Raw genomic sequence first — 23,249 nt, forward strand, 5'->3', positions numbered from 1 at the left:
TATTCGTAAATTCTAAAGAATGCTTTGTGTACTTCAGTGCAGACAGCCGTCTGTAATTGTAACAGGGATACACACACGTACATATCTACACTTACAGAAACAAGGACAGGATGGAGAAAGCAATAAGGCTAAACATTAATCACAGTGATGACAACTCTTCTTGTTGATTAGATTGTGGGCATGGTGTTAACATCAAGCATTGCCAGGTTAGACATCCCATGTATTAGGTGAATACTGACGCTCCTTGTGTAAAGAAAGACTTGCATTTTTATAGCACTTTTCATGACTTCAGCACGCCCCAAAGCACTTTGTAACAAATAAACTACATTTGAAGTGCACTTACTGTTGTAATGTACGAAATGCAGCAGCCAATTTGCACATAGCAAAATCCCACATACAGCAATGTGATAATGGCCAGGTAATCTATTTTAGTGATGTTGGTTGTGGAACCCAGAAGAACTCCACTGCTCTTCTTCGAAATTGTTGTGCGATCTTTTATGTCCGTCTGAGAGGGCAGACAGGGCCTCGATTTAACATCTTACAGAAGAGAAATGAATGAGAAAGGTCATTCAGTTCATCCAGAAGGAACTTTACATTGCAACATGTGAAACAAATGATTTCAGGGATTTTGCCACAACTGCTGTATCCAGAATCCTACTGCGTGTCTTGATCTTCTTGCTGGGAAGAACCTTCTGTGATCAGTCCTAAATATACTTTCTGCTAGCTTGAATCTAGATCACTTTATCCTTAGGTTTACTGTTTTAAATATATCGTCAAGATCCCCTCTTACTCATCAGTGTTTGAAAGATGAATAGTCCAAACATTTCCAGTTTTACTTAACTTGGTCTTCTGACATTAGGCACCAGCTTCATGGTTCTTTACTGCATCACCACCAAGGCTTGAATGTCAACCCTTGTTTCTTGGTGACCAAGACAGGACACGGTACACAAAGTGCATTTTAACCAGAGCACAACTTATAATACATCGTTTCAATGGTATAGTTCGCCATCCAAGTCCCATTTGGATGGGCTTGAGCACAAAAATCAAGGCTGACACTCCAGTGCAGATCTGAGGGAGTGCTGCATTGTCGGAGGTGCCGTCCTTTGGATGAGGTGTTAAACTGAGGCCCCATCTGCCTGTTCGGGTGGATGTAAAAGATCCCATGGGGCTATTTCGAAGAACAGGGGAGTTCTCCCCAGTGTCCTGGCCAATATTTATCCCTCAATCAACATCACAAAAACAGATTATCTGGTCATTATCACATTGCTTTTTGTGGGAGTTTGCTGTGCACAAATTGGCTGCCACGTTTCCTACATTACAGCTGTGACTACACTTAAAAGTACTTCATTGGCTGTAAAGCACTTTGAATTGTTCAGTGGTTGTGAAAAGTGCTATATAAATGCAAGTCTTTCTTTCTTTTCATTTGCTTGAATGAATTCTGCCCCAGTGACTGGACAGTAATGGTGAATGCCAAGTTGAGAGTCTACTATTACCCCATAATCGCTTTCAATTTCTCCCTTAAGTAACAACGCCAAACAGTAAATACATCACTTATTGTTACTTCCAAAGTATAATATGTCACATGCTGCATTGAATGTCATCTGCCATTGGCTGGGCCATTAACTCATTCTGTAGATCTTTGCCTGCCTCTCTTAGATTTAACTGCCTCCCCTAGCTTGGCTGCATCTGAAAATTATTCTGCTCTATCCCAATCTCAAAACCACACCTCGTTCTATACCAGCGTGATATTTCCATTTTCCATGTCAAAAATCCTGCAGCCTACAAATGAGACTGCCATGTTTGTGCTGAATCAACAACCGCTTTTGAATTTTGACTGAAGAACAAGAACTGGGTTGAAGTTTGAAGAACCAATTTCCCGAGGATCCTGGTCATATTTCAGGACTCCTGTTTGCTCTAACTGGGAAGGATTCTTGGTTTAACCTAGTAAAGGCCAAAAACAGGAGCAATTGCCAATTCAGATGTGGTTAATTATATTTCTGGTTAGGAAATTTTTACGACCAGGTAAGGAAGGGGTCTCAGGCTTCCCTTTTGCCCCTTCTCTGGTTTGACCGCAACAGGGTTTATCTTTTTAACAGTGATTTAATTTACCACCTCAGTGAGCAATTGCTCCTGCTCCTCTAATTATAATTACAAATGAACCAACCAGACAGGTTTTCTTGAGTTTAAACAAGAAAGATGCAAGTTTATTAACCTTATCACTCTAAACCAATTAAAATTACTAAAATACGCGACACATCCACGTTCACATTCATACGAGAGGCACGCACACACACACACAAATAGATAGAGAGGGTAAAAAAACAGTTGGGAGGTTGGAGTACTTAATAAAAATGGAATTTAAATACAGAAGTGTAGTCCCAGTGTCCCTTGTTGAAACTGAAGTCTTGAAGTCCTCGCTAGGCCACGCGTACAATTCGGGCTTGCTTCTCTGGTTCGTGAAGGCTGAAGAGACGCTTTATCCATCCTCTTTTGCTGACCGAGGATCTGTAGATTTGAGGTTTAGCTGCAGCTGAGGCTCCCCTGGGACTTTGCTGGAGAGGCAGAGAGAGAGAGAGAGTTCCTTCTTTGGAGTTCAGTTACTGTCTGCTTTCTCAGGAACAATTAGCAAACTCTCAGAGTTACACAGGTAGTCATGTCATGTGACCACAACTTTGATTGAAACAGAAGTTTCTGGAATGATCTTTGAAATTCAAGGCTGTTCAGACATACTTGGTCAGGGGGATTTGGCTCTTTTAAAGTCAATGGGTGCTGATGGCTTTTGACAATCAATATTGACAAAACCAGTCTTGGCAACTGAATCAGACAGCACCCCCATTGTCCTGGCTAGACTGGGTAATCATCTCTGTCTCCCAGGTGGCCTTTGGCTTCTCATATGCAAATTGTGCGTGGCCATCTTTAGCTGCTCTGTTCCATTTTTAAAAAGTTATTTGTAATAATGTCCAGTAAAAAGTTTCAGGCAAAGTTCCATACGACAAAATTAATATTTTCCATTTGGCATGTGGGATTTCCGTCACAAAATAAAAACTGATAATACTCGTGTCATTGGGCATACGATCTTAATGCTCATTTGCATGGTGTATACAAGTGAACTTTACTCTTTTTGACAGTTTGTGGCTAAGATGTTAAGAGGAAAAGCAGAGTTTGCAAGTGTTTTTTGATTATCAGAGATTTACTTCCTTGGCTACTGAATGTTGATAGAGGTTTGTTAAGTAAATATACATATGTAACATACATTTACTTGAACTGTGTGTGTATGCAAAGTATTTTCTACTAAAATTAGTGCATGCATCTAAAGCAGTGTTGCCAGAGCCAGGGTGGGTGGGTGGGGGGGTGGGGGCAGATGCCCACTGGGCTCTCAAAGAATAGGTCCAACATCAAAACAATTACCTTCATCAGATCAACGTATATAGATAAACTGTTAGCACTATTAGATGATTCCAGTACATGTTCCTACATTACATGTTGAACCCTAGCCTTTGCCTGCAAGATAAGTGGGTGTTGTCTTGCAGGCGTCTGCTCTTGGGAGAGTGGCTGCAGTTTAATTTGCAGCCCTACCGACCAACTCCTGCACATGGGAGTGTACACACGGGCATAATGTTAAAGTTTACAGAATGTATGAAATGTAGAAATGTAGTAAACAATTCGTAGGATAAAAGCAGCTTTCAGGAAGACATAAGCAGACTGATGAAATGGCACACATGGCAGATGAAATTTAATGCAGAGAAGGGTGAAGTCATACATTTTGGTAGGGAGAATGAAGAGGCAATATAAACTAACAGTACAATTTTAAAGCATGTGCAGGAACAGAAACTTGGGGATATATGTATACAAAGTTTTGAAGGTAGCAGGACAAGTTGAGTAAGCTGTTAAAAAAGTATATGGGATCCTAGGCTTTATTATTTGAAATACAGAGTACAAAAAAGTGGAAGTTATGCTAAACCTTTAAAAAGTATTGTATTCAATTCTGGACGTCACACTTTAGGAAGTATATTAAGGCCTTAGATGGTGCAGAAGATATTTACTAGAATAATACCAGGGATTTGGGACTTCAGTTATGTGGAGAGATTAGAGAAGCTGGAGTTATTCTCCTTAGAGCAGAGAAGGTTAAGAGAAGATTTGATAGAGGTGTTCAAACTCATGAACAGTTTTGATAGAATAAATATGCAGAAACTTTCCAGTGGCAGAAGGGTTGGTAACTAGATGTTACAGATTTAAGGTGATTGGCAAAAGTGGAAAACATGAGGAAAGCAACTATTAAGCAGTCAGTTGCTGTGATCCAGAACGCACTGCCTAAAAGAAGCAGTTTCAATAGTCACTTTCACAAGGGAATTGGTAGAAGGAAAAATATTTACATGGCTATGGGGAAAGACTGGGGCAGTAGGACTAATATAATACTAAAGTGCCAGCACAGGCACAATGGGCCAAATGGCCTCCTTCTGTCATGTATCACTCTATGATTTTAAAAAACTCTGAATTCTTGGGGACAGAGAGGACAAAATAAAACATGGCATTCGTGGGTAGGTCAGTCCAGTTAGCTTTGGGAAAAGGTCTAATAAAGGGAAACTTGCTCATTTGGAGGTCACAGCTAGTTCAAACCAGAAGACTGAACAGAAAAAGTTAAGTTCACTCTCGCTGTTTATGATGTCATCTGAACCCCTCAATTTTGTTTAACGTTTCAGACTTATTGCTAGTCTCTGAAACTCCCTATTAGTGACAGCAGACAGCACCCTTTATGATGTTGGTGGAATATGACAGGGAGGATTGTCCCAAGGTAATAAAAGCCTAGGCTACAATACGGTCTGTTGATGGGAAGAGCTTTTTATTGAAAAATTGCTTCAAGTCTCACAGATTCATACAATACAGAAGGAGGCCATTCGGCCCAATGTACCTCTGCCGGCTCTTTGAAAGAGCTATTCAATTAGTCCCACACTCCAACTCTTTCTCCATAGCCCTGTAATTTTCTCCTTTTCAAGTAAATATCCAATCCCTTTTGAAAATTACTACTGAATTTGCTTCCATCCCCCTTTCAGTCACTGCATTCCAGATCGTTGCTCATGCATAAAAAAAATCTCCAGTTATTGCACCTCTGGCTCTGGTTTGTTGTCTAACACCGGTAATATTCAAAAAGTAATTTATAGTTCAATTGGATGAACAGGCCACTGTATCCACTATAATACCCGCTGTTGTCTGGGATACAAATTTGTTTTGACAAATCAATGTTTCTTCTCTGTCAAAATCCACAATGAACAAGTTTGGAAATCTCACCATACAATGAGGAAACTCGGGTCCACCGTATAAAACTGCAGTCTTAGAGACAATAAAGATGGTTGATGCAGAAGAGAGAAATGTCACATTGATACAGGAGATTGGGGTTGTGGCAGAGCTTATTTCTGCACATTAGACAATGTGAAGAGATAGCACTGAAATATATTTCTGTGGTGCGACATTGTTATATCAAAGTAACATGGCAAAAGTAGTTTGAACAAATCTTAGGCCGCAAGAGTTCAGACTATATGTAAAAAAAAATGCCAGAAATCTGAAAGAAAGCACGGAAAATACGAGTGTACATACAGCAGGTCAGCCAACATCGAAAAGTGAAAAATTGGCGGGACACTATCAGAATTCATTCTCGCCCAATGACCTCCTTCGGTGCTGTCTGATTCTAATGATTGCGTGAAACAACCAACTTCAGTTACACTCGTGATACTGACTGGCTGAAAAATTCCCTTGACTATATGAGAACAAACCAAAAGCCACTTTGATTCACTTAGCAGGAGGAAAAAGCTATGCATCAACAATAAACAAGCACCAATTAAATCATTCATTTTTCCCCTCGGACCCAGCAATCTAGAACTGGTAACTGCCACAAAATGAAGTAATTAAATCACTCAGTTTCTTTCCCCCAAAATGCTTTCAACACATTTTCCTTCCTTGCTCCAGGAGTCAATACATTTGAATTACTTATTTCTTAAAATGCACCTATAAAATTAGCCATTTAAAGTTAGCCTCACATGGGCCTGTCTCTCTTTCTTTCCTGTATTTATGTTCTACTTCTGTCTCAGAGTTGCAAATATCACAGAAGGTCTAGCTCCTGATATGAAATTCTGCGTAGGTATGTGCAAGAGTGATATATCGCAGGAATTGTAGTTTTCACTGCTTCCACGGAAGCACTATTCCCAGACTACATGGCAACTTCTGTCATATGAAAACCAACTAATGCTGGTGAAAAAAAACTGATTATAAAATGCTGAAAGAATGAGTTTTTTTAAATAATCAGTTTAAATCAGTTAAAATTATAGATATTACAGTTTTATTTAGAATGAGATTTTAGGTGTCACTGAGGGGACTAGGGCTGTTGGAGCATATCCAAGGAGTGTTAACTGCTAAGCTGGGTCAAGGTGGCTGGAATCCTAGATGTTAGTCATTTGGAGATTAGCTGATGTGGAAAAGTCTCTGGTGCAGTGCAACAACAGCTTCAGAGAAAACTCCAAAATCTACTGTGGGCAATGAAATGGAGAAAAATATCTTTGATAATCATGTAAATGACCAAGAAATAGGAGGCATAGGGGAAGGAGAAAAGACACATTCAAAACATTACAAATCCACTCTAGGAGAATAGCAAAAAAACATTTTACAATAAGATGTATTAGGGAAGAACTAATAAAGTTAGTTGCATCTTAAACAAGATTTGTAAAATTGTAGGTAAACATTATAATGCTGAGATTTGTGTCTTTCAGGATCAGTGATGTGTCTATAACATTTTTATCTTTACCCTCCATAACCTTGAGTTCATTCAAAACTCTACTACCCGTATCCTAACTCACACCAAGTCCCATTCACCCATCACCCCTGTGCTCGCTGACCTACATTGACTCCCAATATGACAACACCTCGAAATTAAAATTGTTAACCTTGTGTTCAAATACTCCATGATCCCATTCCTCCCTATCTCTGCAGCCTCCTCCAGCTGAACAGTCCTACAAGATGTACGTGCTCCTCCAATTCTGGCCTCTTGGTAAATCCCAAATTCCATCACTCCACTGTTGACAGCCATTCTTTCAGTTGCTTAGGTCCCCAAGCTCTGGAATTCCCTCCCTAATCCTCGCCACATTTCTACCGCTCCCCCCTCCTTAAGATGCTCCTTCAAACCTATCTTTGATCAAACTTTTGGTAACCTGTCCTAATATCTCTATGTGGCTTTGTGTCAAATTTTGTCCAATTACACTCCTATGAAGTTCCTTGGCATATTTTCCTACATTAAATGTGCTACAGAAATGTAAATTGTTGTTGTTGACAAATTGCTTCAATAATTACAACAATTAACAAACAGCTACTTGAGGGACCGTGGTAAAGATTCAAAGCCACAGTCTAGAACCTGAACAACCTCTTGAACAATGCGACTGAATACACAGTAGTGTTTTATATACATTTCCTGCATTGTCCACCTGTTATTGCTGCATCTTTCTATTAATTGTATAATAAATAGAGAATTTGAACACACCTTTTCCATTTACATTCTATTTACGGCCCTGGTAACACATTTTTCAAAGGAATTCTTTATAGCCTCAGAAAATCATCTGAAATTACTCTGTGATGTCAAATTGTCTTTGTGATTTCATTCCATGCTAGTCATGTGGTTACCAGGGACCAATGACAGATCTCTTACAATCACAAAATCCTACAGAGGAATAATAATGCTGAAGACCAATCAGCAGTGGTTACCATGGAAATCATGTGGTTACCAGGGATCATGAAGCCATTGCTGTGAACTGAAATCGACCAAATCCTTGCTCCCACCTTTACCAGCATTGGTCCAGAACCCTGTCAATCAAATATAGAACAATTGGGTCAATTGTTTGCATACTGCAACCAATGAGATTCCTCGAAAGTGACACAAACACTTAATCACTAATGGCCAATGAGTGCACTAGAAGGGAGAATTATATAATGCGGTTTTCTAATTTACATAGTTAGGATTATTTTTAAATGTTCTGACTTGAAACGTTCACTCTGCTTCTCTCTCCACAGATGCTGCCAGACCTGCTGAGTATTTTCAGCAATTTTTTTAAATTTTAGATTTCCAGCATCTGCAGTATTTTGCTTTTATTTTTAAATGTACTTTTCTTTTAATCCAATTTTCTCTCATAATGCTATTTTTCTAATTCATTTACAGGATGTGAGCTGGCAAGGCCAGCATTTGTTGCCATCCCTAATTGTCCTCGAGAAGGTGGGGTCTCTTGCTGAGGTACAATTCCATCACTGCTAACTGCCCTCTAGTTGTTTGCCCAAGTGGCTATTATTCACTTACAGATAGTAAGTGGCACCAGGAGATTTGGCCACTGAATGATTCACAGATAAATTGAAATCTGATCTCATCCAATATCCACATGTGCACTTTCATGTCAGTAGGAAGCCTGCAGATTTGTATAAAACATGCAGAAGCTCCCAGCACATAGGAAGGAGCAAGCCTGTGACCTCTAAAAACATATTTTTTTTTTCTTTCATGGGATGCGGGTGTCACTGGCAAGGCCAGCATTTGTTGTCCTTGACAACTCAGTGGCTTGTTGGGCCATTTAGAGGGCAGTTAAGAGTCAACCACATTGCTGTGGGTCTGGAGTCACATGTAGGCCAGACCGGGTAAGGACAGCAGATTTCCTTCCTTAAAAAGGACATGAGTGAACCAGATGGGTTTTTACAACAATCGATGATAGTTTCATGACACTGTTCCGGAGCTTTCAATTCAGATTTTTTATTAATTACATTTAAATTCTAGCAGCTGCTGTGGTGGGATTTGAACCCATATCCCCAGGGCATTATCCCAGGCCTCTGGATTACTAGTTCAGTGACATTACCACTACACTACCATCTCCCAGGCACATATACACAACTAGAAACCAGACAATGTAAATTTTTTTTAAAAAAATGTGATTATTAAAATCCTGCGACCAAGCAAAGTTCAAGTTTGGAAGGACAAAGATCCATATTTCTATTCCAATTTCTCTTTCAGTTTAAGTAGATACACCCACCATTACGCGTAAATAAAACCATGTGACTATACAGTTATATTAGATGTGTACTCTCTACTATGCCTGATGAACAAAAACAATAATTTCCAATCATATAGCATCTTTAACAAGGCAATTCACAGGAGCAATCAAGCAGAATTTGACACCAAGGCACATAAGGACACATTAAGACAAGTGAGCAAAAGTTTGGTCCAAGAGGTAGGTTTTAAGGAGAGAGATGTAGAGGCAGAGGGGTTTAGGGAGGGAATTCCACAGCTTAGGGCCGAGGCAGCTGAGGGTACAGCTGCCAATTAAACTGTACTTTCCTAGCCTCCTAGTGTGTAAACCTTTAAATAAACCACTTTTTCCCTCTCAGTCTCGAGGGTTCATAGAACACAGCATAACCTCCATGAATGCGTTAGTACAAATGCAGAGAACTGGTGCAGTAAGACCAGATTAGCCTATTATTCTCGGTACTAAAATACAAATGGCATACTATTTAACTTGCTGGCCAGAAGTTGGATAATCGGGATATTGATGGTCATTTCTTTGGGTTCGGGGAGTGAGGTTCCTGAAAACACCGCCCCCCCCCCCCCACCCCCCACAATTTTTAACGAGTAATTCTCTGGATGGAAATTATAGTGCATAAATATTTACACAGCTTATTTATCAATCAGATTTAAATAAAAATTAGACATTCACACAAATAATGCAATAACGAAATAGGCATATAAAAACAAAATACTGCAAATGCTGGAAATCTGAAATAAAAACAGAAAATGCTAGGAACACTCAGCAGGTCAGACAGCATCTATGGAGAGGGAAACAGGATTAACCTTTCATCAGAAATAAGCATACCACAAAAATAAAAGGAACTTTTCTTTTTATTCATCCTTGGGATGTGAGCATCGCTAACAAGACCAGCTTTCATTGCCCAACCCTAACTGTCCTCGAGTAGGTGGTGGTGAGCCGACTTCTTGAGCCGCTGCAGTCCACATGGTGAAGGTACATTTACAGTGCTGTTCGGGGGTGGGGAGGGAAGGTTAAGTTTCTGATCCAGTGCCAATGAAGGAACGGCGATATAGTTCCAAGTCAGGATGGTGTGTGGATTGGAGATGAACTTGGAGCTGGTGGTCTTCCCATGCATCTGCTGCCCTTGTCCTTGATAGAAGTTGCAGCTTTGAAAGATGCTGTTGAAGGATGCACGACGAGTTGCTGCAGCACTTCTTGTCGATGGTACACACTGCTACCACTGTGCGTCGTTGGTGGAGGGAGTGAATGTTTGTGGATGGGGTGCTGATCAAGCGGGCTGCTTTGTCTTGGATGGTGTTGAGCTTCTCTAGTATTGTTGGAGCAGCACTCATCCAGGCAAGTGGACAGTATTCCATCACATTCCTGACTTGCGCCTTGTTGGTGGTAGACAGGCTTTGGGGAGACAGGAGATGAGTTACTCGTCTCAGAATACCCAGGCTCTGCCCTGCTCTAATAGCCACATTATTTATATGGCTGGTCCAGTTAAACTTCTGGTCAGTGATGAAGTAGCTAAAGATGATTGGACCTACGTCACTACCCTGAGGAACTCCTGCAGCATTGTATGAACAGTAAGACATTTAAAAAGGTGAATGCAGTGCATTTAGTCTGCTTTTTATTTGCACTTTAAAGTAGTACTATAACTCACTCACAATCTCATCGAAGTTAAGATTGGATAAATATTTGATGCAGAGGTCAATATGGAAAGACAGTGGATTTAGTTTTGGATTGCTGTAGTAAGGAGCAAGGAGACAGAACAGTCTGAATGGCCCCCTTTGATTCATTGTTCATAAGTCACACAGAGCCTATGCAAGGTGAAAACAAATACCTGTAAATATCTGAATTGTCATTCCGTAGCTGCTATAACTAGCACTTTTTATAAATGAAACCTTACACTGGGGTCAGAAATAAAAAGACAGATTTACCACAACAGTCAACAGATAAGACAAATTTTGAGCAAGCTAAAAATGAGAACCACCTGCATTTCTTTAGCACCTCTAACATAATAAAACATCCCAAAGTGCTTCACAGGAGTGTTAGCAAACACAATTTGATGCTGTGCCACGAAAGGAAATATTGGACAAATGAAGGAGATAGGCTTTAATATCTTAAATGAGGGAAGAGGGGAAATTCCAGAGCTTAGGTCCTTGGCATTAAGGGAATGTGGCAGGGGTTGGAGGATAACAAGGTAATGGTGGGGGGGGGGGGGGGGGGGGGGGGGTCTGATGGCAGTTGTGGGAGAATGTGCGTAGCTAGGGTGGGGGCGGATGCGAAATGTGGGTGATTTGGTGGAGGGATGTGGGAATACGTAGAAGGGGAGAGCTGGCGATATGGGAAATTAGGGAGGGGGTAGGGTGAAATGAGGCAGCGAGGGGGGAAGGGGTAGGGTGAAATGGGGCAGCGAGGGGGAAGTGAGGGAGGGGGTAGGGAGAGGCGGGGGAAACGGGGAGGGCGGAAGGGGGTGTTGGGGGGGAATGGGGGGGTTGTGGGGGGAGTTGTGGGGGGAATGGGGGTTGGGGGGAATGGGGGGGGTTGGGGGGACTGGGTGTTGGGGGGGAATGGGGGTTGGGGGGAATGGGGGGGAATGGGGGGACTGGTAGTTGGGGGGACTGGGGGTATTCGGGGTTGGGGGGACTGGGGGGTATTCGGGGTTGGGGGGAATGGGGGGTATTGGGGTTGGGGGGAATGGGGGGTATTGGGGTTGGGGGGAATGGGGGGTATTTGGGGTTGGGGGGAATGGGGGGTATTTGGGGTTGGGGGGAATGGGGGGTATTGGGGGTTGAGGGGGATAGGGGGGTATTGGGGGTTGAGGGGGATGGGGGGGTATTGGGGGTTGAGGGGGATGGGGGGTATTGGGGGTTGAGGGGGATGGGGGTATTGGGGGGATGGGGGGTAATTGTGGGTTGGGGGGTAATTGTGGGTTGGGGGGTAATTGTGGGTTGGGGGGTAATTGTGGGTGGGGGGGTAATTGTGGGTGGGGGGAATGGGGGGTAATTGTGGGTGGGGGGAATGGGGGGGAATTGTGGGTGGGGGGAATGGGGGTAATTGTGGGTGGGGGGAATGGGGGTAATTGTGGGTGGGGGGAATGGGGGTAATTGTGGGTGGGGGGAATGGGGGTAATTGTGGGTTGGGGGATGGGGGTAATTGTGGGTTGGGGGGATGGGGGTAATTGTGGGTTGGGGGAATGGGGGTAATTGTGGGTTGGGGGAATGGGGGTAATTGTGGGTTGGGGGAATGGGGGTAATTGTGGGTTGGGGGAATGGGGGTAATTGTGGGTTGGGGGGATGGGGGTAATTGTGGGTTGGGGGGATGGGGGTAATTGTGGGTTGGGGGGATGGGGGTAATTGTGGGTTGGGGGGATGGGGGTAATTGTGGGTTGGGGGGATGGGGGTAATTGTGGGTTGGGGGGATGGGGGTAATTGTGGGTTGGGGGGATGGGGTAATTGTGGGTTGGGGGGATGGAGTAATTGTGGGTTGGGGGGTATTGGGGGGGAATGGGGGGTTGAGGGGTATTGGGGGTTGGGGGGGAATGGGGGGTTGGGGGAATGGGGGGGTGTTGGGGGGAATGGGGGGTGTTGGTGGTTGGGGGGGAATGGGGGGTATTGGGGGTAATAGAGGGGAACCGAGGCGGCTCTGGATCTCCTGCGGCTATTACCGGTAACATAGCAACCGGCCGTTTACCTGAGCAACTCAGCCCCGCGGTCCGTTCACTCGGCGCTGAAGCGCCTCCAGTTCCAGATTAACGGGCTCCCGCTCCTCCGGTGGACGGAGACATCGCCGCCGCTGTAACCGTTTTCCAAACAGGATTACAGTCAAAAAAACTCAACCACAAAAAAAAATTAAAAATTACTTCCGGCGCCACAGTTCAAACCGAGCGGTCTATTCCCGCCCCCGACTCCTTTATTCGCAGTATGATTGGCTCAGAGGTGCAGCCATTCAGCGGAGAGCTCGATTCTGCATGGCTACTTCAGCTGTCAATCAAACCATTACGCAGCCCGCCGCCCCCGTTAGCCGTATGGAACCAGTGCGCACGCGTGCCTGTATCACAGAGCCTGCCGGGAGTTGTAGTTGTAGACAAGGCAGCTGCAGACAGGGGAGAATGGGGGAAATAAAAGTGGGGAAGAGGGGCAAAGAGATTTAGGTACCAGTGGGTCTAGAAATATCTAAGGCAGTCTTATTGCAAGCAAATATTTCAGAGGCAGAAATAAGTTTACCTAAGCTTTAGATTACGAGGGATTTATTTGCATGTATCTTTCCGTCTGCAACAGCAGATTGTATCATTTCCAGAGATTTTTTTGTGTGGGATCCACAGAAATACACCAGGAGGAGGCACTTGGGTGCACAGAAGAGTTCCAAACATTACAGCAATAAGATGAGAAACTACAACACCCAGAGGGCTTTATCAACCTTGCTGCCCCTGCTTTTCCCAGCGTCATTCCTGTATTTTACTGTATCTACAATAGTTCTTCCGCTGGAGTGGGGAAGCAGAGAGACAGTGGGAAGACTGTCCAGGTTCTGCTGATGCTGCCTCTGCCGAAACCTATCCCCATTTATTCTACCCAAGCACCGATCCACAATCTCAAATAGTGGAATGATGGAAAATAATGGCATTTTCTGTAGCTTGCTAGAGTCTCCACGAAGATCCATTCATGCAAAAGAGTAATGATATTTTACTCCCTGCCTTTTTTTTTTAATGCCTTTCTTTTTAAATCCATCAATGAAGTGTCCGGCGCTGAACGTTTGCCTTTCCCCCAAATCTCTCAATGTAGGGCGAGAGGGGGTTAAATAAATATCTTTTGCAGACAGCTGCTGTGCAATTACACTTGGCTTTTCTCTTTTTTTTAAAAAAGAAAAAAAGAGTTATCGAAATGATTTTTTGTCCCCTTTCTCGTTTTCTGCTGTTGGTTTACTCCTTGGCTGGATGGTTGCATTGCAATGGAGAGCCGTCAGGGATCAAGGTCCCTCTGAAAAATGACATCGGGATCTCGAGCAGGTTGGCTAAGGCTGCTGATGAGACTGGTCGGAGACAAAGTATCAATTTTATGGATATGGTTGATAATCTGAGAGGGAAATCCGGACAGGGATATTATGTGGAGATGACAATAGGGACACCCCCTCAGAAGGTAAGATTGCAGCTTTAATGTATACATCATAATGTTTTATGTGCATGTATCTATCAATGTGCATATGAATTAGATCAATAATTACATTAGTTGTGTTCTGTACAGTAATTTGTATCTAAGAATAAGTTACCAATATACATTAATAATATTTGCTATATTAGGAATAAGTAACTGGTACAGCAATTAATTACAATCTACTCCAGAAATAACACTTTTCCCAATTTTCGTTAATTTTGCAGAATGATACCTTTTAATTTGAAAGTAGTGCCTTTGGTTTCAACCTTGTTTTGAATTAAAGGTCCAACTTAAATGAAGAAAAAGTGTCCAATCTTTTTCAACGGTATCATGACATAAACCACTTCGGAACGCATCACTGCATCGCTTTCCCGTAACGCCACCGTGACAAATACGATGCACCACTCTTCTCCCTTCTTAAACACTTTTTTACTTGACAAAAAAGATTTACCAAACACTTATTCTGGAAAATGTCCCTTTAACAGAAAGCCTTTTTTGAAACTAACGTAAAATTGACAAATAGATTTGGGAATAATTACACCAAAGTTCCACCCAAAATCAATGTTTGTATTGAGCCAGCAGACTGCTAATTTCCATCTGTCTTCAAATGTAAAGTGGATTTTTTCAATTGCTGGAAATATCCTTTAGTGAGACTCCTTGAAATCAGTGTTAAAACAAAATAAATACAGAGTCTGGGTCAGAGGTATAAAATGGGTTTGTTCCTCTGATGGCTTCGGTGGTAAGTGTATTGTCCAATGCAGAATTCAGTCATATACATCAAAACAAGCCAGATTTTTATCATTTATCGGCGCTGAGTTATCTGACATCTATTCTAGGGTCCTACAACAGGCCTCAGGGCTGCTGTGCTGGGAAAAGGATTTAAGAAATCAGACAGAATTCCCATTACTTACAGATATACAGTGACTTTTGCTGAAGATCGAGGGCAGGTGCAGGCTGGGTTGTGATGCTGCCATAGTTGAACCCAATGTCTGGTCTCAAACGTGAGGAATATTTAAGTATTAATTTTAATCCTGCTATTTTTAAAATAATTTCAATTAATAATTTCATCAGTGCACATTTGTCATCCACTGACTCTTTTTAATCAACTCATAGGTCCCCTGTACTCGTTTTCTTTATAAGAAATTATCTTCTCCACACATCATCTGACCCTGTTGTTACAACCGAGGTGGGAGAAGTGCACTGTTTATTCTAGTTCCACTTCTTCATGGGTCATAACATATATTTAAGTTTTTTCCCACTTACCGATACGGTCAATCACAGACTGTATTTTTATCCCAGAAAGAAACACACCAACCAGGTTTCTTTAATAAACAACAAAATGATCAGGTTATGATTAAACAAGTCTTAACCAATAATGAAGTAAAGCATAAACACACAGATTGAAATATTAAAGTTCCCTTTTTATCTTAGCCCCTCACATACACACACACCGGTTAACTGTTTTTAGAGCTCTATTACAGACAAAAAAACACATGGGCTGAATACTTACTCATTCTTAAAGAAACAGAAAATGAGGTATGTTGTTTCCAAAACTGGCATTCAGTCTGACCTCCGAGGACATGTAGATGGGTCACTGGGATCTTTTACAACAGTTCTATTCAGGCAGAGTTGAGAATTGATTGAGCAGGCTTTTCTTCAAAGACAGGAGATGAAATGAGTTGACACAGTGGACTTCTCAGGGTCATTTAGAGTGGTGCTGGAAACCTGAGCTGGGTTGTGGTCTTCTCTCCTTCCTTGGAAGTTCTCTTCTCTCCTTGGAATTTCTCTCCCTTTTTATACAGGTCAACCCTAACTCAAAACAATTCAAAAGTGAAACTGACAACAGGAGGTCAACATTTTGACCTCCATCAATTTTGACCTCTCACTTCTCTGTAGACAACTTCTCCAGGTGTCCAAAGTTCTCTGTTGTTTACTGAGCTGGAAGTCAGGTGGTTTCCCAGAAAGGCTTGTTATTTTTGGAAGTCAAGTGGTTTCCTGGAAAGGCTTGTTTTCCTCACAATACCTCTCAGTGCCCCTTTTAAAAACATTTCCATGGACTGTTTTTTCAAAGTCAAGTGGCCTTTACATGATCCCCTTTGAAAACACCAAAGTTTAAATCTTTCAAAAATGAATCCTCAAAAAATATCTTGAACAAAACATAGAGGCACTACTTTCGTAACATAGTCATCTTTTGATGGTGATTCAACTGCACAGTTTACAATGATAAGATGTTCTTGTGTTAAGCATTGTTAGTTGGGGAGGGAGATTAATTTTCTGGCTTACTGTATTTGCATTATAGTCATAAAATGAGCAGTACAGTATTTAGATGTTGAAAACTTCTAGGTAGTTATGAACGGGAGTTTTGACCCAATAGTTCTGAGCTTAATCAGTGACCTTTGATCAGTTTAGTTGCGACTAATCCAAGGTCAGTTCACCCAATCATCTTAGAATAATATTGCAATATGTTGTCACGAGTTAATATTTGACATTATTGCTGTGTCAAAATTGAATTCCACCTTTTAAGGCACCAATGTATCAAATTATTATCTTCATTTTGCTTTATTTGGACTAGATGGGGTAGTACATTATAGCACTGTTCTTTTACCACTGGTATTTGCTTGAATCCAGCCCAGATCAATGGAATGAAAGAATCTTCACTCTGTCTTCTAAGAACTCTAAGTAAATTAATTTGAAAAATCTTAACCCATTCTTAGTAAGTGCAGGTAACTCATTTTCTGACTCCCCAAAGCCTGTTCACCATTTACAAGGCACAAATCAGGAGTGGGATGGAATACTCTCCACTTGCCTGGATGGATGCAGCTCCAACAACACTCAAGAAAGCTCAACACCATCCAGGACAAAGCAGGCCGTTTGACTGGCATCCCATCCACCACTTTAAACATTTACTCCCTCCACCACTGGCGCACAGTGGCAGCATTGTGTACCATCTACAGGATGTACTGCAGCAACTCACCAAGGCTCCTTCGACACCTTCCAAACCTGTAACTTCTATCATTTAGAAGAAGGGCAGCAAACACATGGGAAAACCATCAGCTACAAGTTCCCCTCCAAGCCACACACCATCCTGACTTGGAACTATATCGCCATTCCTTCACTGGTGCTGGGTCAAAATCCTGGAACTCCTTTGCTAACAGCACTGTGGTTGTACAACATCACATGGACTGCAGCAGTTCAGGAAGGCGGCTCACAACCACTTTCTCAAGGGCAATTAGGGATGGGCAATGAAAGCTGGCCTTGCCAGCGATGTTCACATCCCACAAATTAATAAAACAAATTTCAGAAGAAATCCCATTATTTTGCACTAACGTACATGATAATCATCTGTGCTTCATGCCAACATCACCATTTTGGACGCACAGTTAATGTGTCCACTTTGCAGATAAAAGTCAGTGTGGCCATGCTCCTCTCTCCGTAGTCCTATTCCAATGAGAATCTTGCCACTAATGGAAGGGATCCCACCATTTCCATGAGAACCAAAGTTCTGGTCTATCATTTGCGGTGTTGGGCAATCCCTTCCACTAACAGCAGAATCAAATAGAGGCAACTCCGAGTGGCCAGGGAGGAAGAAATGAATGGTGATGTGTGATAAAAATGGATGATAATGGGGCAAGAGTGGACGCTGATACAAAGAGAGTGTCAGCTATATTTGGGGAGGTAAGTGTACCAACTTGAAGGGAGGCCTTTCAAGAGTGAAAAACAGCTTGAATGGGTGGCACAGAATACTGCCAGCTGGAATGGGGAGAGTGGAAAAAGAGAACCAATTTGAACTAAGTCAGAGGAGGGCAAGAGTGCCTGGTTAAGTTAAGGGGGAAAAGGGTGAAGACCACAGGGATCGGTGCTGGGACTGAAGAGATGGCGGAGGCAGGAACCCTCACACAATTAAGAAGTATTTAGACTGTCAAATTGAATAGCGATTTGGGGTGGGATTGAATTAGGGGCAGGAGCAGAAAAACACCAGGTTGGGTTGAGGGCAGAAAAAAAAGTGCAGAGAGGGTTGGGGGCCGTCTGTAAAGGAGCAGGAAGTTATATGGATTATAGTAAGGCTCACTTTCCTGTTCTGCTCAGCTGTGTTAGATCACCTGGGTGCAGCGTATAGACTAGAATTGGGCATGTAGGATCACACATCAGTAAGGCAGCCCAATTATCCATTCATTAACTTAAAATGGATCAAAAAAGAATGCCAGCTCCATTACTGGCAGGAATATCTCTTCACCCAGTTTTCCTCTAAGCGTTGCATGCAAGTGATGCCATACAACCGGGCACAGTAAGTGCCATATCTGCTGGTGAACTGAGGCAGGGTGGTTGACCGACATTGTTGAGGTAACTTTTGGGAAAATGATTATCTGTGGAAAATCCAAATGGCACTTTGTTTGTTCCTTTTTTTTAGATTAATAATCCATCGATTGTGAAATATAAACGTGCTTAAATTAACTAGAAAGTACAACTTTTAATGTAAAGCATTCAACCCCATAACCTTCTTATCACCAAAACTGATTCTTCAACATTGCTCATCTTTACCTCCACCTCAACCCATTTGCCTCTGAAAACCTCATCCATGTCTTTCTCAACCTCCAAACCTAATAATGTAAAGGCTTTTCCCTATCCTCCACTCTCCATAGATTTCAGCTTATGCAGAACACTGTGTTTCCTTCTTTGAAGCTGTTGGTCAGCTAGTGCCAGTTTTATAGGTTAACAGGTATACAGTTTGATGGTAATTTAGACATGAGCTCTTCCTTTTATTCCTGCTGGGGTATTAGTTCTGCTGTGATTGCAGCCCTCTGGTACAAAGGCTTGGTTAGACCACACCTAGTGTACAACAAACAGTCCTGGGCAATACACCTTAGGAAGGATATATTGGCTTTGGAGGGAGCGCGGCAAAGATTTGCTAGAATGAGACCCGGACTCCAAGGTTAAACTACGAGGAGAGATTAAACAAACTACGCAGGTCTGGCAGCATCTGTGGAGAGAGAAACAGAGTTGGCGTTTCAGGTCTATGACCTTTTGTCACATTGATCTGAAATGTTAACACCGTTTCTGCACAGATGCTGCCAGACCTGCTGAGTATCTCCAGCACTTTCTGTTTTTATTTCAGATTTTCAGCATTCGCAGTATTTTGCTTTTAACGAAACAAACTAGAGCTCTTCTCCCTGGAATTTAGAAGGTTGAGGGGTGATTTGGTGGAACTTTACAAGATATTACGGGGGACAGATAGGGTAGATGGAGAAAAATTATTTCCGCTAGTTGGGGAGTCTAGGCTTAGGAGGCATATTCCAAAAATTAAAACCAGACCTTTCAGGAGCAAACGTAGGAAACATTTCTTCACACACAGGGTGGTAGAAGGTTGGAACTCTCTTCTGCAAACGGCAATTGATGCTAGATCAATTGAAAATTTTAAACCTGAGATTGATAAGATTTTTGTTAATCAAAGGCATTAAGGATATGAGGCAAAGGCAAAGGTATGTTGAGTTAAGTTGTAGATCAGTCATGATCTCACTGAATGGCAGAACAGGTTCGAAAGGCTAAATGGCCTCCTCCTATTCCTATGTTCCTGTGGTATACTTTTCATATGTAATCATGACTATTGAGTGTTAGTTGACTATGTAACTGAGGAGAGCACCACAGCGAAGCTTCATCTTGTCTTTACCCAATGCCACCCCACGCACCCCCCCTCCCCCCAACCACACACACACACACGCAAGCACACACGTACACTGGTCAGAAAGAAGGAAAGAATTTGTGGAAAGCCAGGCTGACTTTACTTTCTGTACCCCAGAGAACTCGGAGAGGTTATGGTGCCGAGATAAGCAAACTCAGTCAATTTGACTAAGGATTAAACTTAGGCCTTCCTGGTCATCTGGACAGCTCACTCAGTGTTATTGGCAATATCGGCTGCCATCTTGAATCTGCACAGCTATAATCCATGGTTGTTTTAAATAGGAGGATTATTAATGGTGCACTTTTGAACTACAAGAAAGCCCCCAGCGATTTAACATCCGCAGCACTTAAAGCAGCCAGAAGTACTGCACAAAGAACAGCTAGGCGTTGCGCAAACGACTACTGGCAACACCTATGCAGTCATATTCAGCTGGCCTCAGACACCGGAAACATCAGAGGAATGTATGATGGCATGAAGAGAGCTCTTGGGCCAACCATCAAGAAGATCACCCCCCTCAAATCTAAATCGGGGGACATAATCACTGACCAACGCAAACAGATGGACCGCTGGGTTGAGCACTACCTAGAACTGTACTCCAGGGAGAATGCTGTCACTGAGACTGCCCTCAATGCAGCCCAGCCTCTACCAGTCATGGATGAGCTGGACATACAGCCAACCAAATCGGAACTCAGTGATGCCATTGATTCCCTAGCCAGCGGAAAAGCCCCTGGGAAGGACAGCATTACCCCTGAAATAATCAAGAGTGCCAAGCCTGCTATACTCTCAGCACTACATGAACTGCTATGCCTGTGCTGGGACGAGGGAGCAGTACCCCAGGACATGCGCGATGCCAACATCATCACCCTCTATAAAAACAAAGGTGACCGCGGTGACTGCAACAACTACCGTGGAATCTCCCTGCTCAGCATAGTGGGGAAAGTCTTTGCTCGAGTCGCTCTGAACAGGCTCCAGAAGCTGGCCGAGCGCGTCTACCCTGAGGCACAGTGTGGCTTTCGTGCAGAGAGATCGACTATTGACATGCTGTTCTCCCTTCGTCAGATACAGGAGAAATGCCGTGAACAACAGATGCCCCTCTACATTGCTTTCATTGATCTCACCAAAGCCTTTGACCTCGTCAGCAGACGTGGTCTCTTCAGACTACTAGAAAAGATCGGATGTCCACCAAAGCTACTAAGTATCATCACCTCATTCCATGACAATATGAAAGGCACAATTCAACATGGTGGCTCCTCATCAGAGCCCTTTCCTATCCTGAGTGGTGTGAAACAGGGCTGTGTTCTCGCACCCACACTTTTTGGGATTTTCTTCTCCCTGCTGCTTTCACATGCGTTCAAATCCTCTGAAGAAGGAATTTTCCTCCACACAAGATCAGGGGGCAGGTTGTTCAACCTTGCCCGTCTAAGAGCGAAGTCCAAAGTACGGAAAGTCCTCATCAGAGAACTCCTCTTTGCTGACGATGCTGCTTTAACATCTCACACTGAAGAATGCCTGCAGAGTCTCATCGACAGGTTTGCGTCTGCCTGCAATGAATTTGGCCTAACCATCAGCCTCAAGAAAACGAACATCATGGGGCAGGATGTCAGAAATGCTCCATCCATCAATATTGGCGACCACGCTCTGGAAGTGGTTCAAGAGTTCACCTACCTAGGCTCAACTATCACCAGTAACCTGTCTCTAGATGCAGAAATCAACAAGCGCATGGGTAAGGCTTCCACTGCTATGTCCAGACTGGCCAAGAGAGTGTGGGAAAATGGCGCACTGACACGGAACACAAAAGTCCGAGTGTATCAGGCCTGTGTCCTCAGTACCTTGCTCTACGGCAGCGAGGCCTGGACAACGTATGCCAGCCAAGAGCGACGTCTCAATTCATTCCATCTTCGCTGCCTTCGGAGAATACTTGGCATCAGGTGGCAGGACTATATCTCCAACACAGAAGTCCTTGAAGCGGCCAACACCCCCAGCTTATACACACTACTGAGTCAGCGGCGCTTGAGATGGCTTGGCCATGTGAGCCGCATGGAAGATGGCAGGATCCCCAAAGACACATTGTACAGCGAGCTCGCCACTGGTATCAGACCCACCGGCCGTCCATGTCTCCGTTATAAAGACGTCTGCAAACGCGACATGAAATCGTGTGACATTGATCACAAGTCGTGGGAGTCAGTTGCCAGCATTCGCCAGAGCTGGCGGGCAGCCATAAAGACAGGGCTAAATTGTGGCGAGTCGAAGAGACTTAGTAGTTGGCAGGAAAAAAGACAGAGGCGCAAGGGGAGAGCCAACTGTGCAACAGCCCCAACAAACAAATTTCTCTGCAGCACCTGTGGAAGAGCCTGTCACTCCAGAATTGGCCTTTATAGCCACTCCAGGCGCTGCTTCACAAACCACTGACCACCTCCAGGCGCGTATCCATTGTCTCTCGAGATAAGGAGGCCCAAAAGAAAAGAAAAAGAATGGGTCTGCTTCTTACCGCACAATACTGTTTCTTACAGCACAGCCTCTAGCCTTGGGGCTACAAAGCTGTCGGATAAAAATATCGCCAACACCACCCTCCCAAGTAAATCAAGGATTTTTAAGGAGAATATGTATAACAGATACCTGCAGCCTTTTCTTATACACTCAAGGTTTTTGTCTGTTCAACTGAAGATTTTTTGCGTGCTTTCATACAACAGAAACTGTCAGTGTTGTCATCAGGTTTATTTAGTGTCTCAATTCCAGTACATTGGAGCAGAAATTACACTTCAGACAATATACTCCTTGTGTGTTGGGCCTTATTCATCATCTGAATTTGCTCCCCCCGCCAGTGATTGGTGTGTAACCACCTGTACCCCAACCCAATTTTTTTAATGTATTAATTCTCAGGGTGTGGGCGTCATTGGCAATGTTGGTATGTATTGCCCATCTCCAGTTGCCCTCAGAAGGTGGTGGTGGGCATTCCTCTTGAACACTTGTAGCTTATGAGGCCAGTTCAGAGTCAACCACATTGGTGTGGGTCTGGAGTCACATATCGGCCCAGACCCAGTAAGGACAGCAATTTTCCTTCCCTAAATGATATTATTGAAGCAGTTGGGTTTTTACAACAGTCCGACAGCTTCATGATCACTTTTACTGCTACCAGCCATTTATTTTTTGAGATTATTAAAAATTTGAATTCAAATTCTCAAACTGCAATGTTGGGATTTGAACTCAAGTTCTCTGGACTTTACATCGAGCCTATGGATTACAAGTAACATAGTAACTGTCCTGTTAATATAACCACGATACTGCTGTACCCAATATAACTCGAATTGAGGGAGGGAGGGAGGGATGAAGGAAGGAAAGAAAGACTTGCATTTATATAGCCCCTTTCACATCCTGAGG

At 43.1% G+C, this 23,249-nt stretch overlaps 2 protein-coding genes across 7 annotated transcripts in view; one reads left to right on the top strand and one right to left on the bottom strand.

Moving 5' to 3' along the window:
• The window catches only part of LOC137381443 (centrosomal protein of 164 kDa-like), a 173,706-nt gene extending 160,818 nt beyond the window's left edge, over window positions 1–12,888 (bottom strand). For 3 of the 5 annotated variants that reach the window (XM_068054040.1, XM_068054037.1, XM_068054033.1), the window contains exons 1-2: window positions 12,738–12,888; window positions 7,744–7,842 (exon numbers count right to left, since the gene is read on the bottom strand). The gene's annotated coding sequence lies outside the window, so the exon portion shown is untranslated. Of the gene's footprint in view, window positions 1–2,366; window positions 2,553–7,743; window positions 7,843–12,737 lie in introns of all 5 variants that reach the window. The other 2 variants (XM_068054035.1, XM_068054036.1) reach the window with 2 other exon arrangements.
• A 612-nt stretch (window positions 12,889–13,500) lies between these two features.
• The window catches only part of bace1 (beta-secretase 1), a 103,221-nt gene continuing 93,472 nt past the window's right edge, over window positions 13,501–23,249 (top strand). For both annotated transcript variants that reach the window (XM_068054041.1, XM_068054042.1), the window contains exon 1: window positions 13,501–14,179. In XM_068054041.1, the coding sequence (XP_067910142.1) occupies window positions 13,925–14,179 (255 nt within the window). In that variant the 5' untranslated portion in view covers window positions 13,501–13,924. The remainder of the gene's footprint in view (window positions 14,180–23,249) is intronic.

The sequence above is a fragment of the Heterodontus francisci genome, chromosome 22 (genome assembly GCF_036365525.1).
Source record: "Heterodontus francisci isolate sHetFra1 chromosome 22, sHetFra1.hap1, whole genome shotgun sequence".
Taxonomy (NCBI): domain Eukaryota; kingdom Metazoa; phylum Chordata; class Chondrichthyes; order Heterodontiformes; family Heterodontidae; genus Heterodontus; species Heterodontus francisci.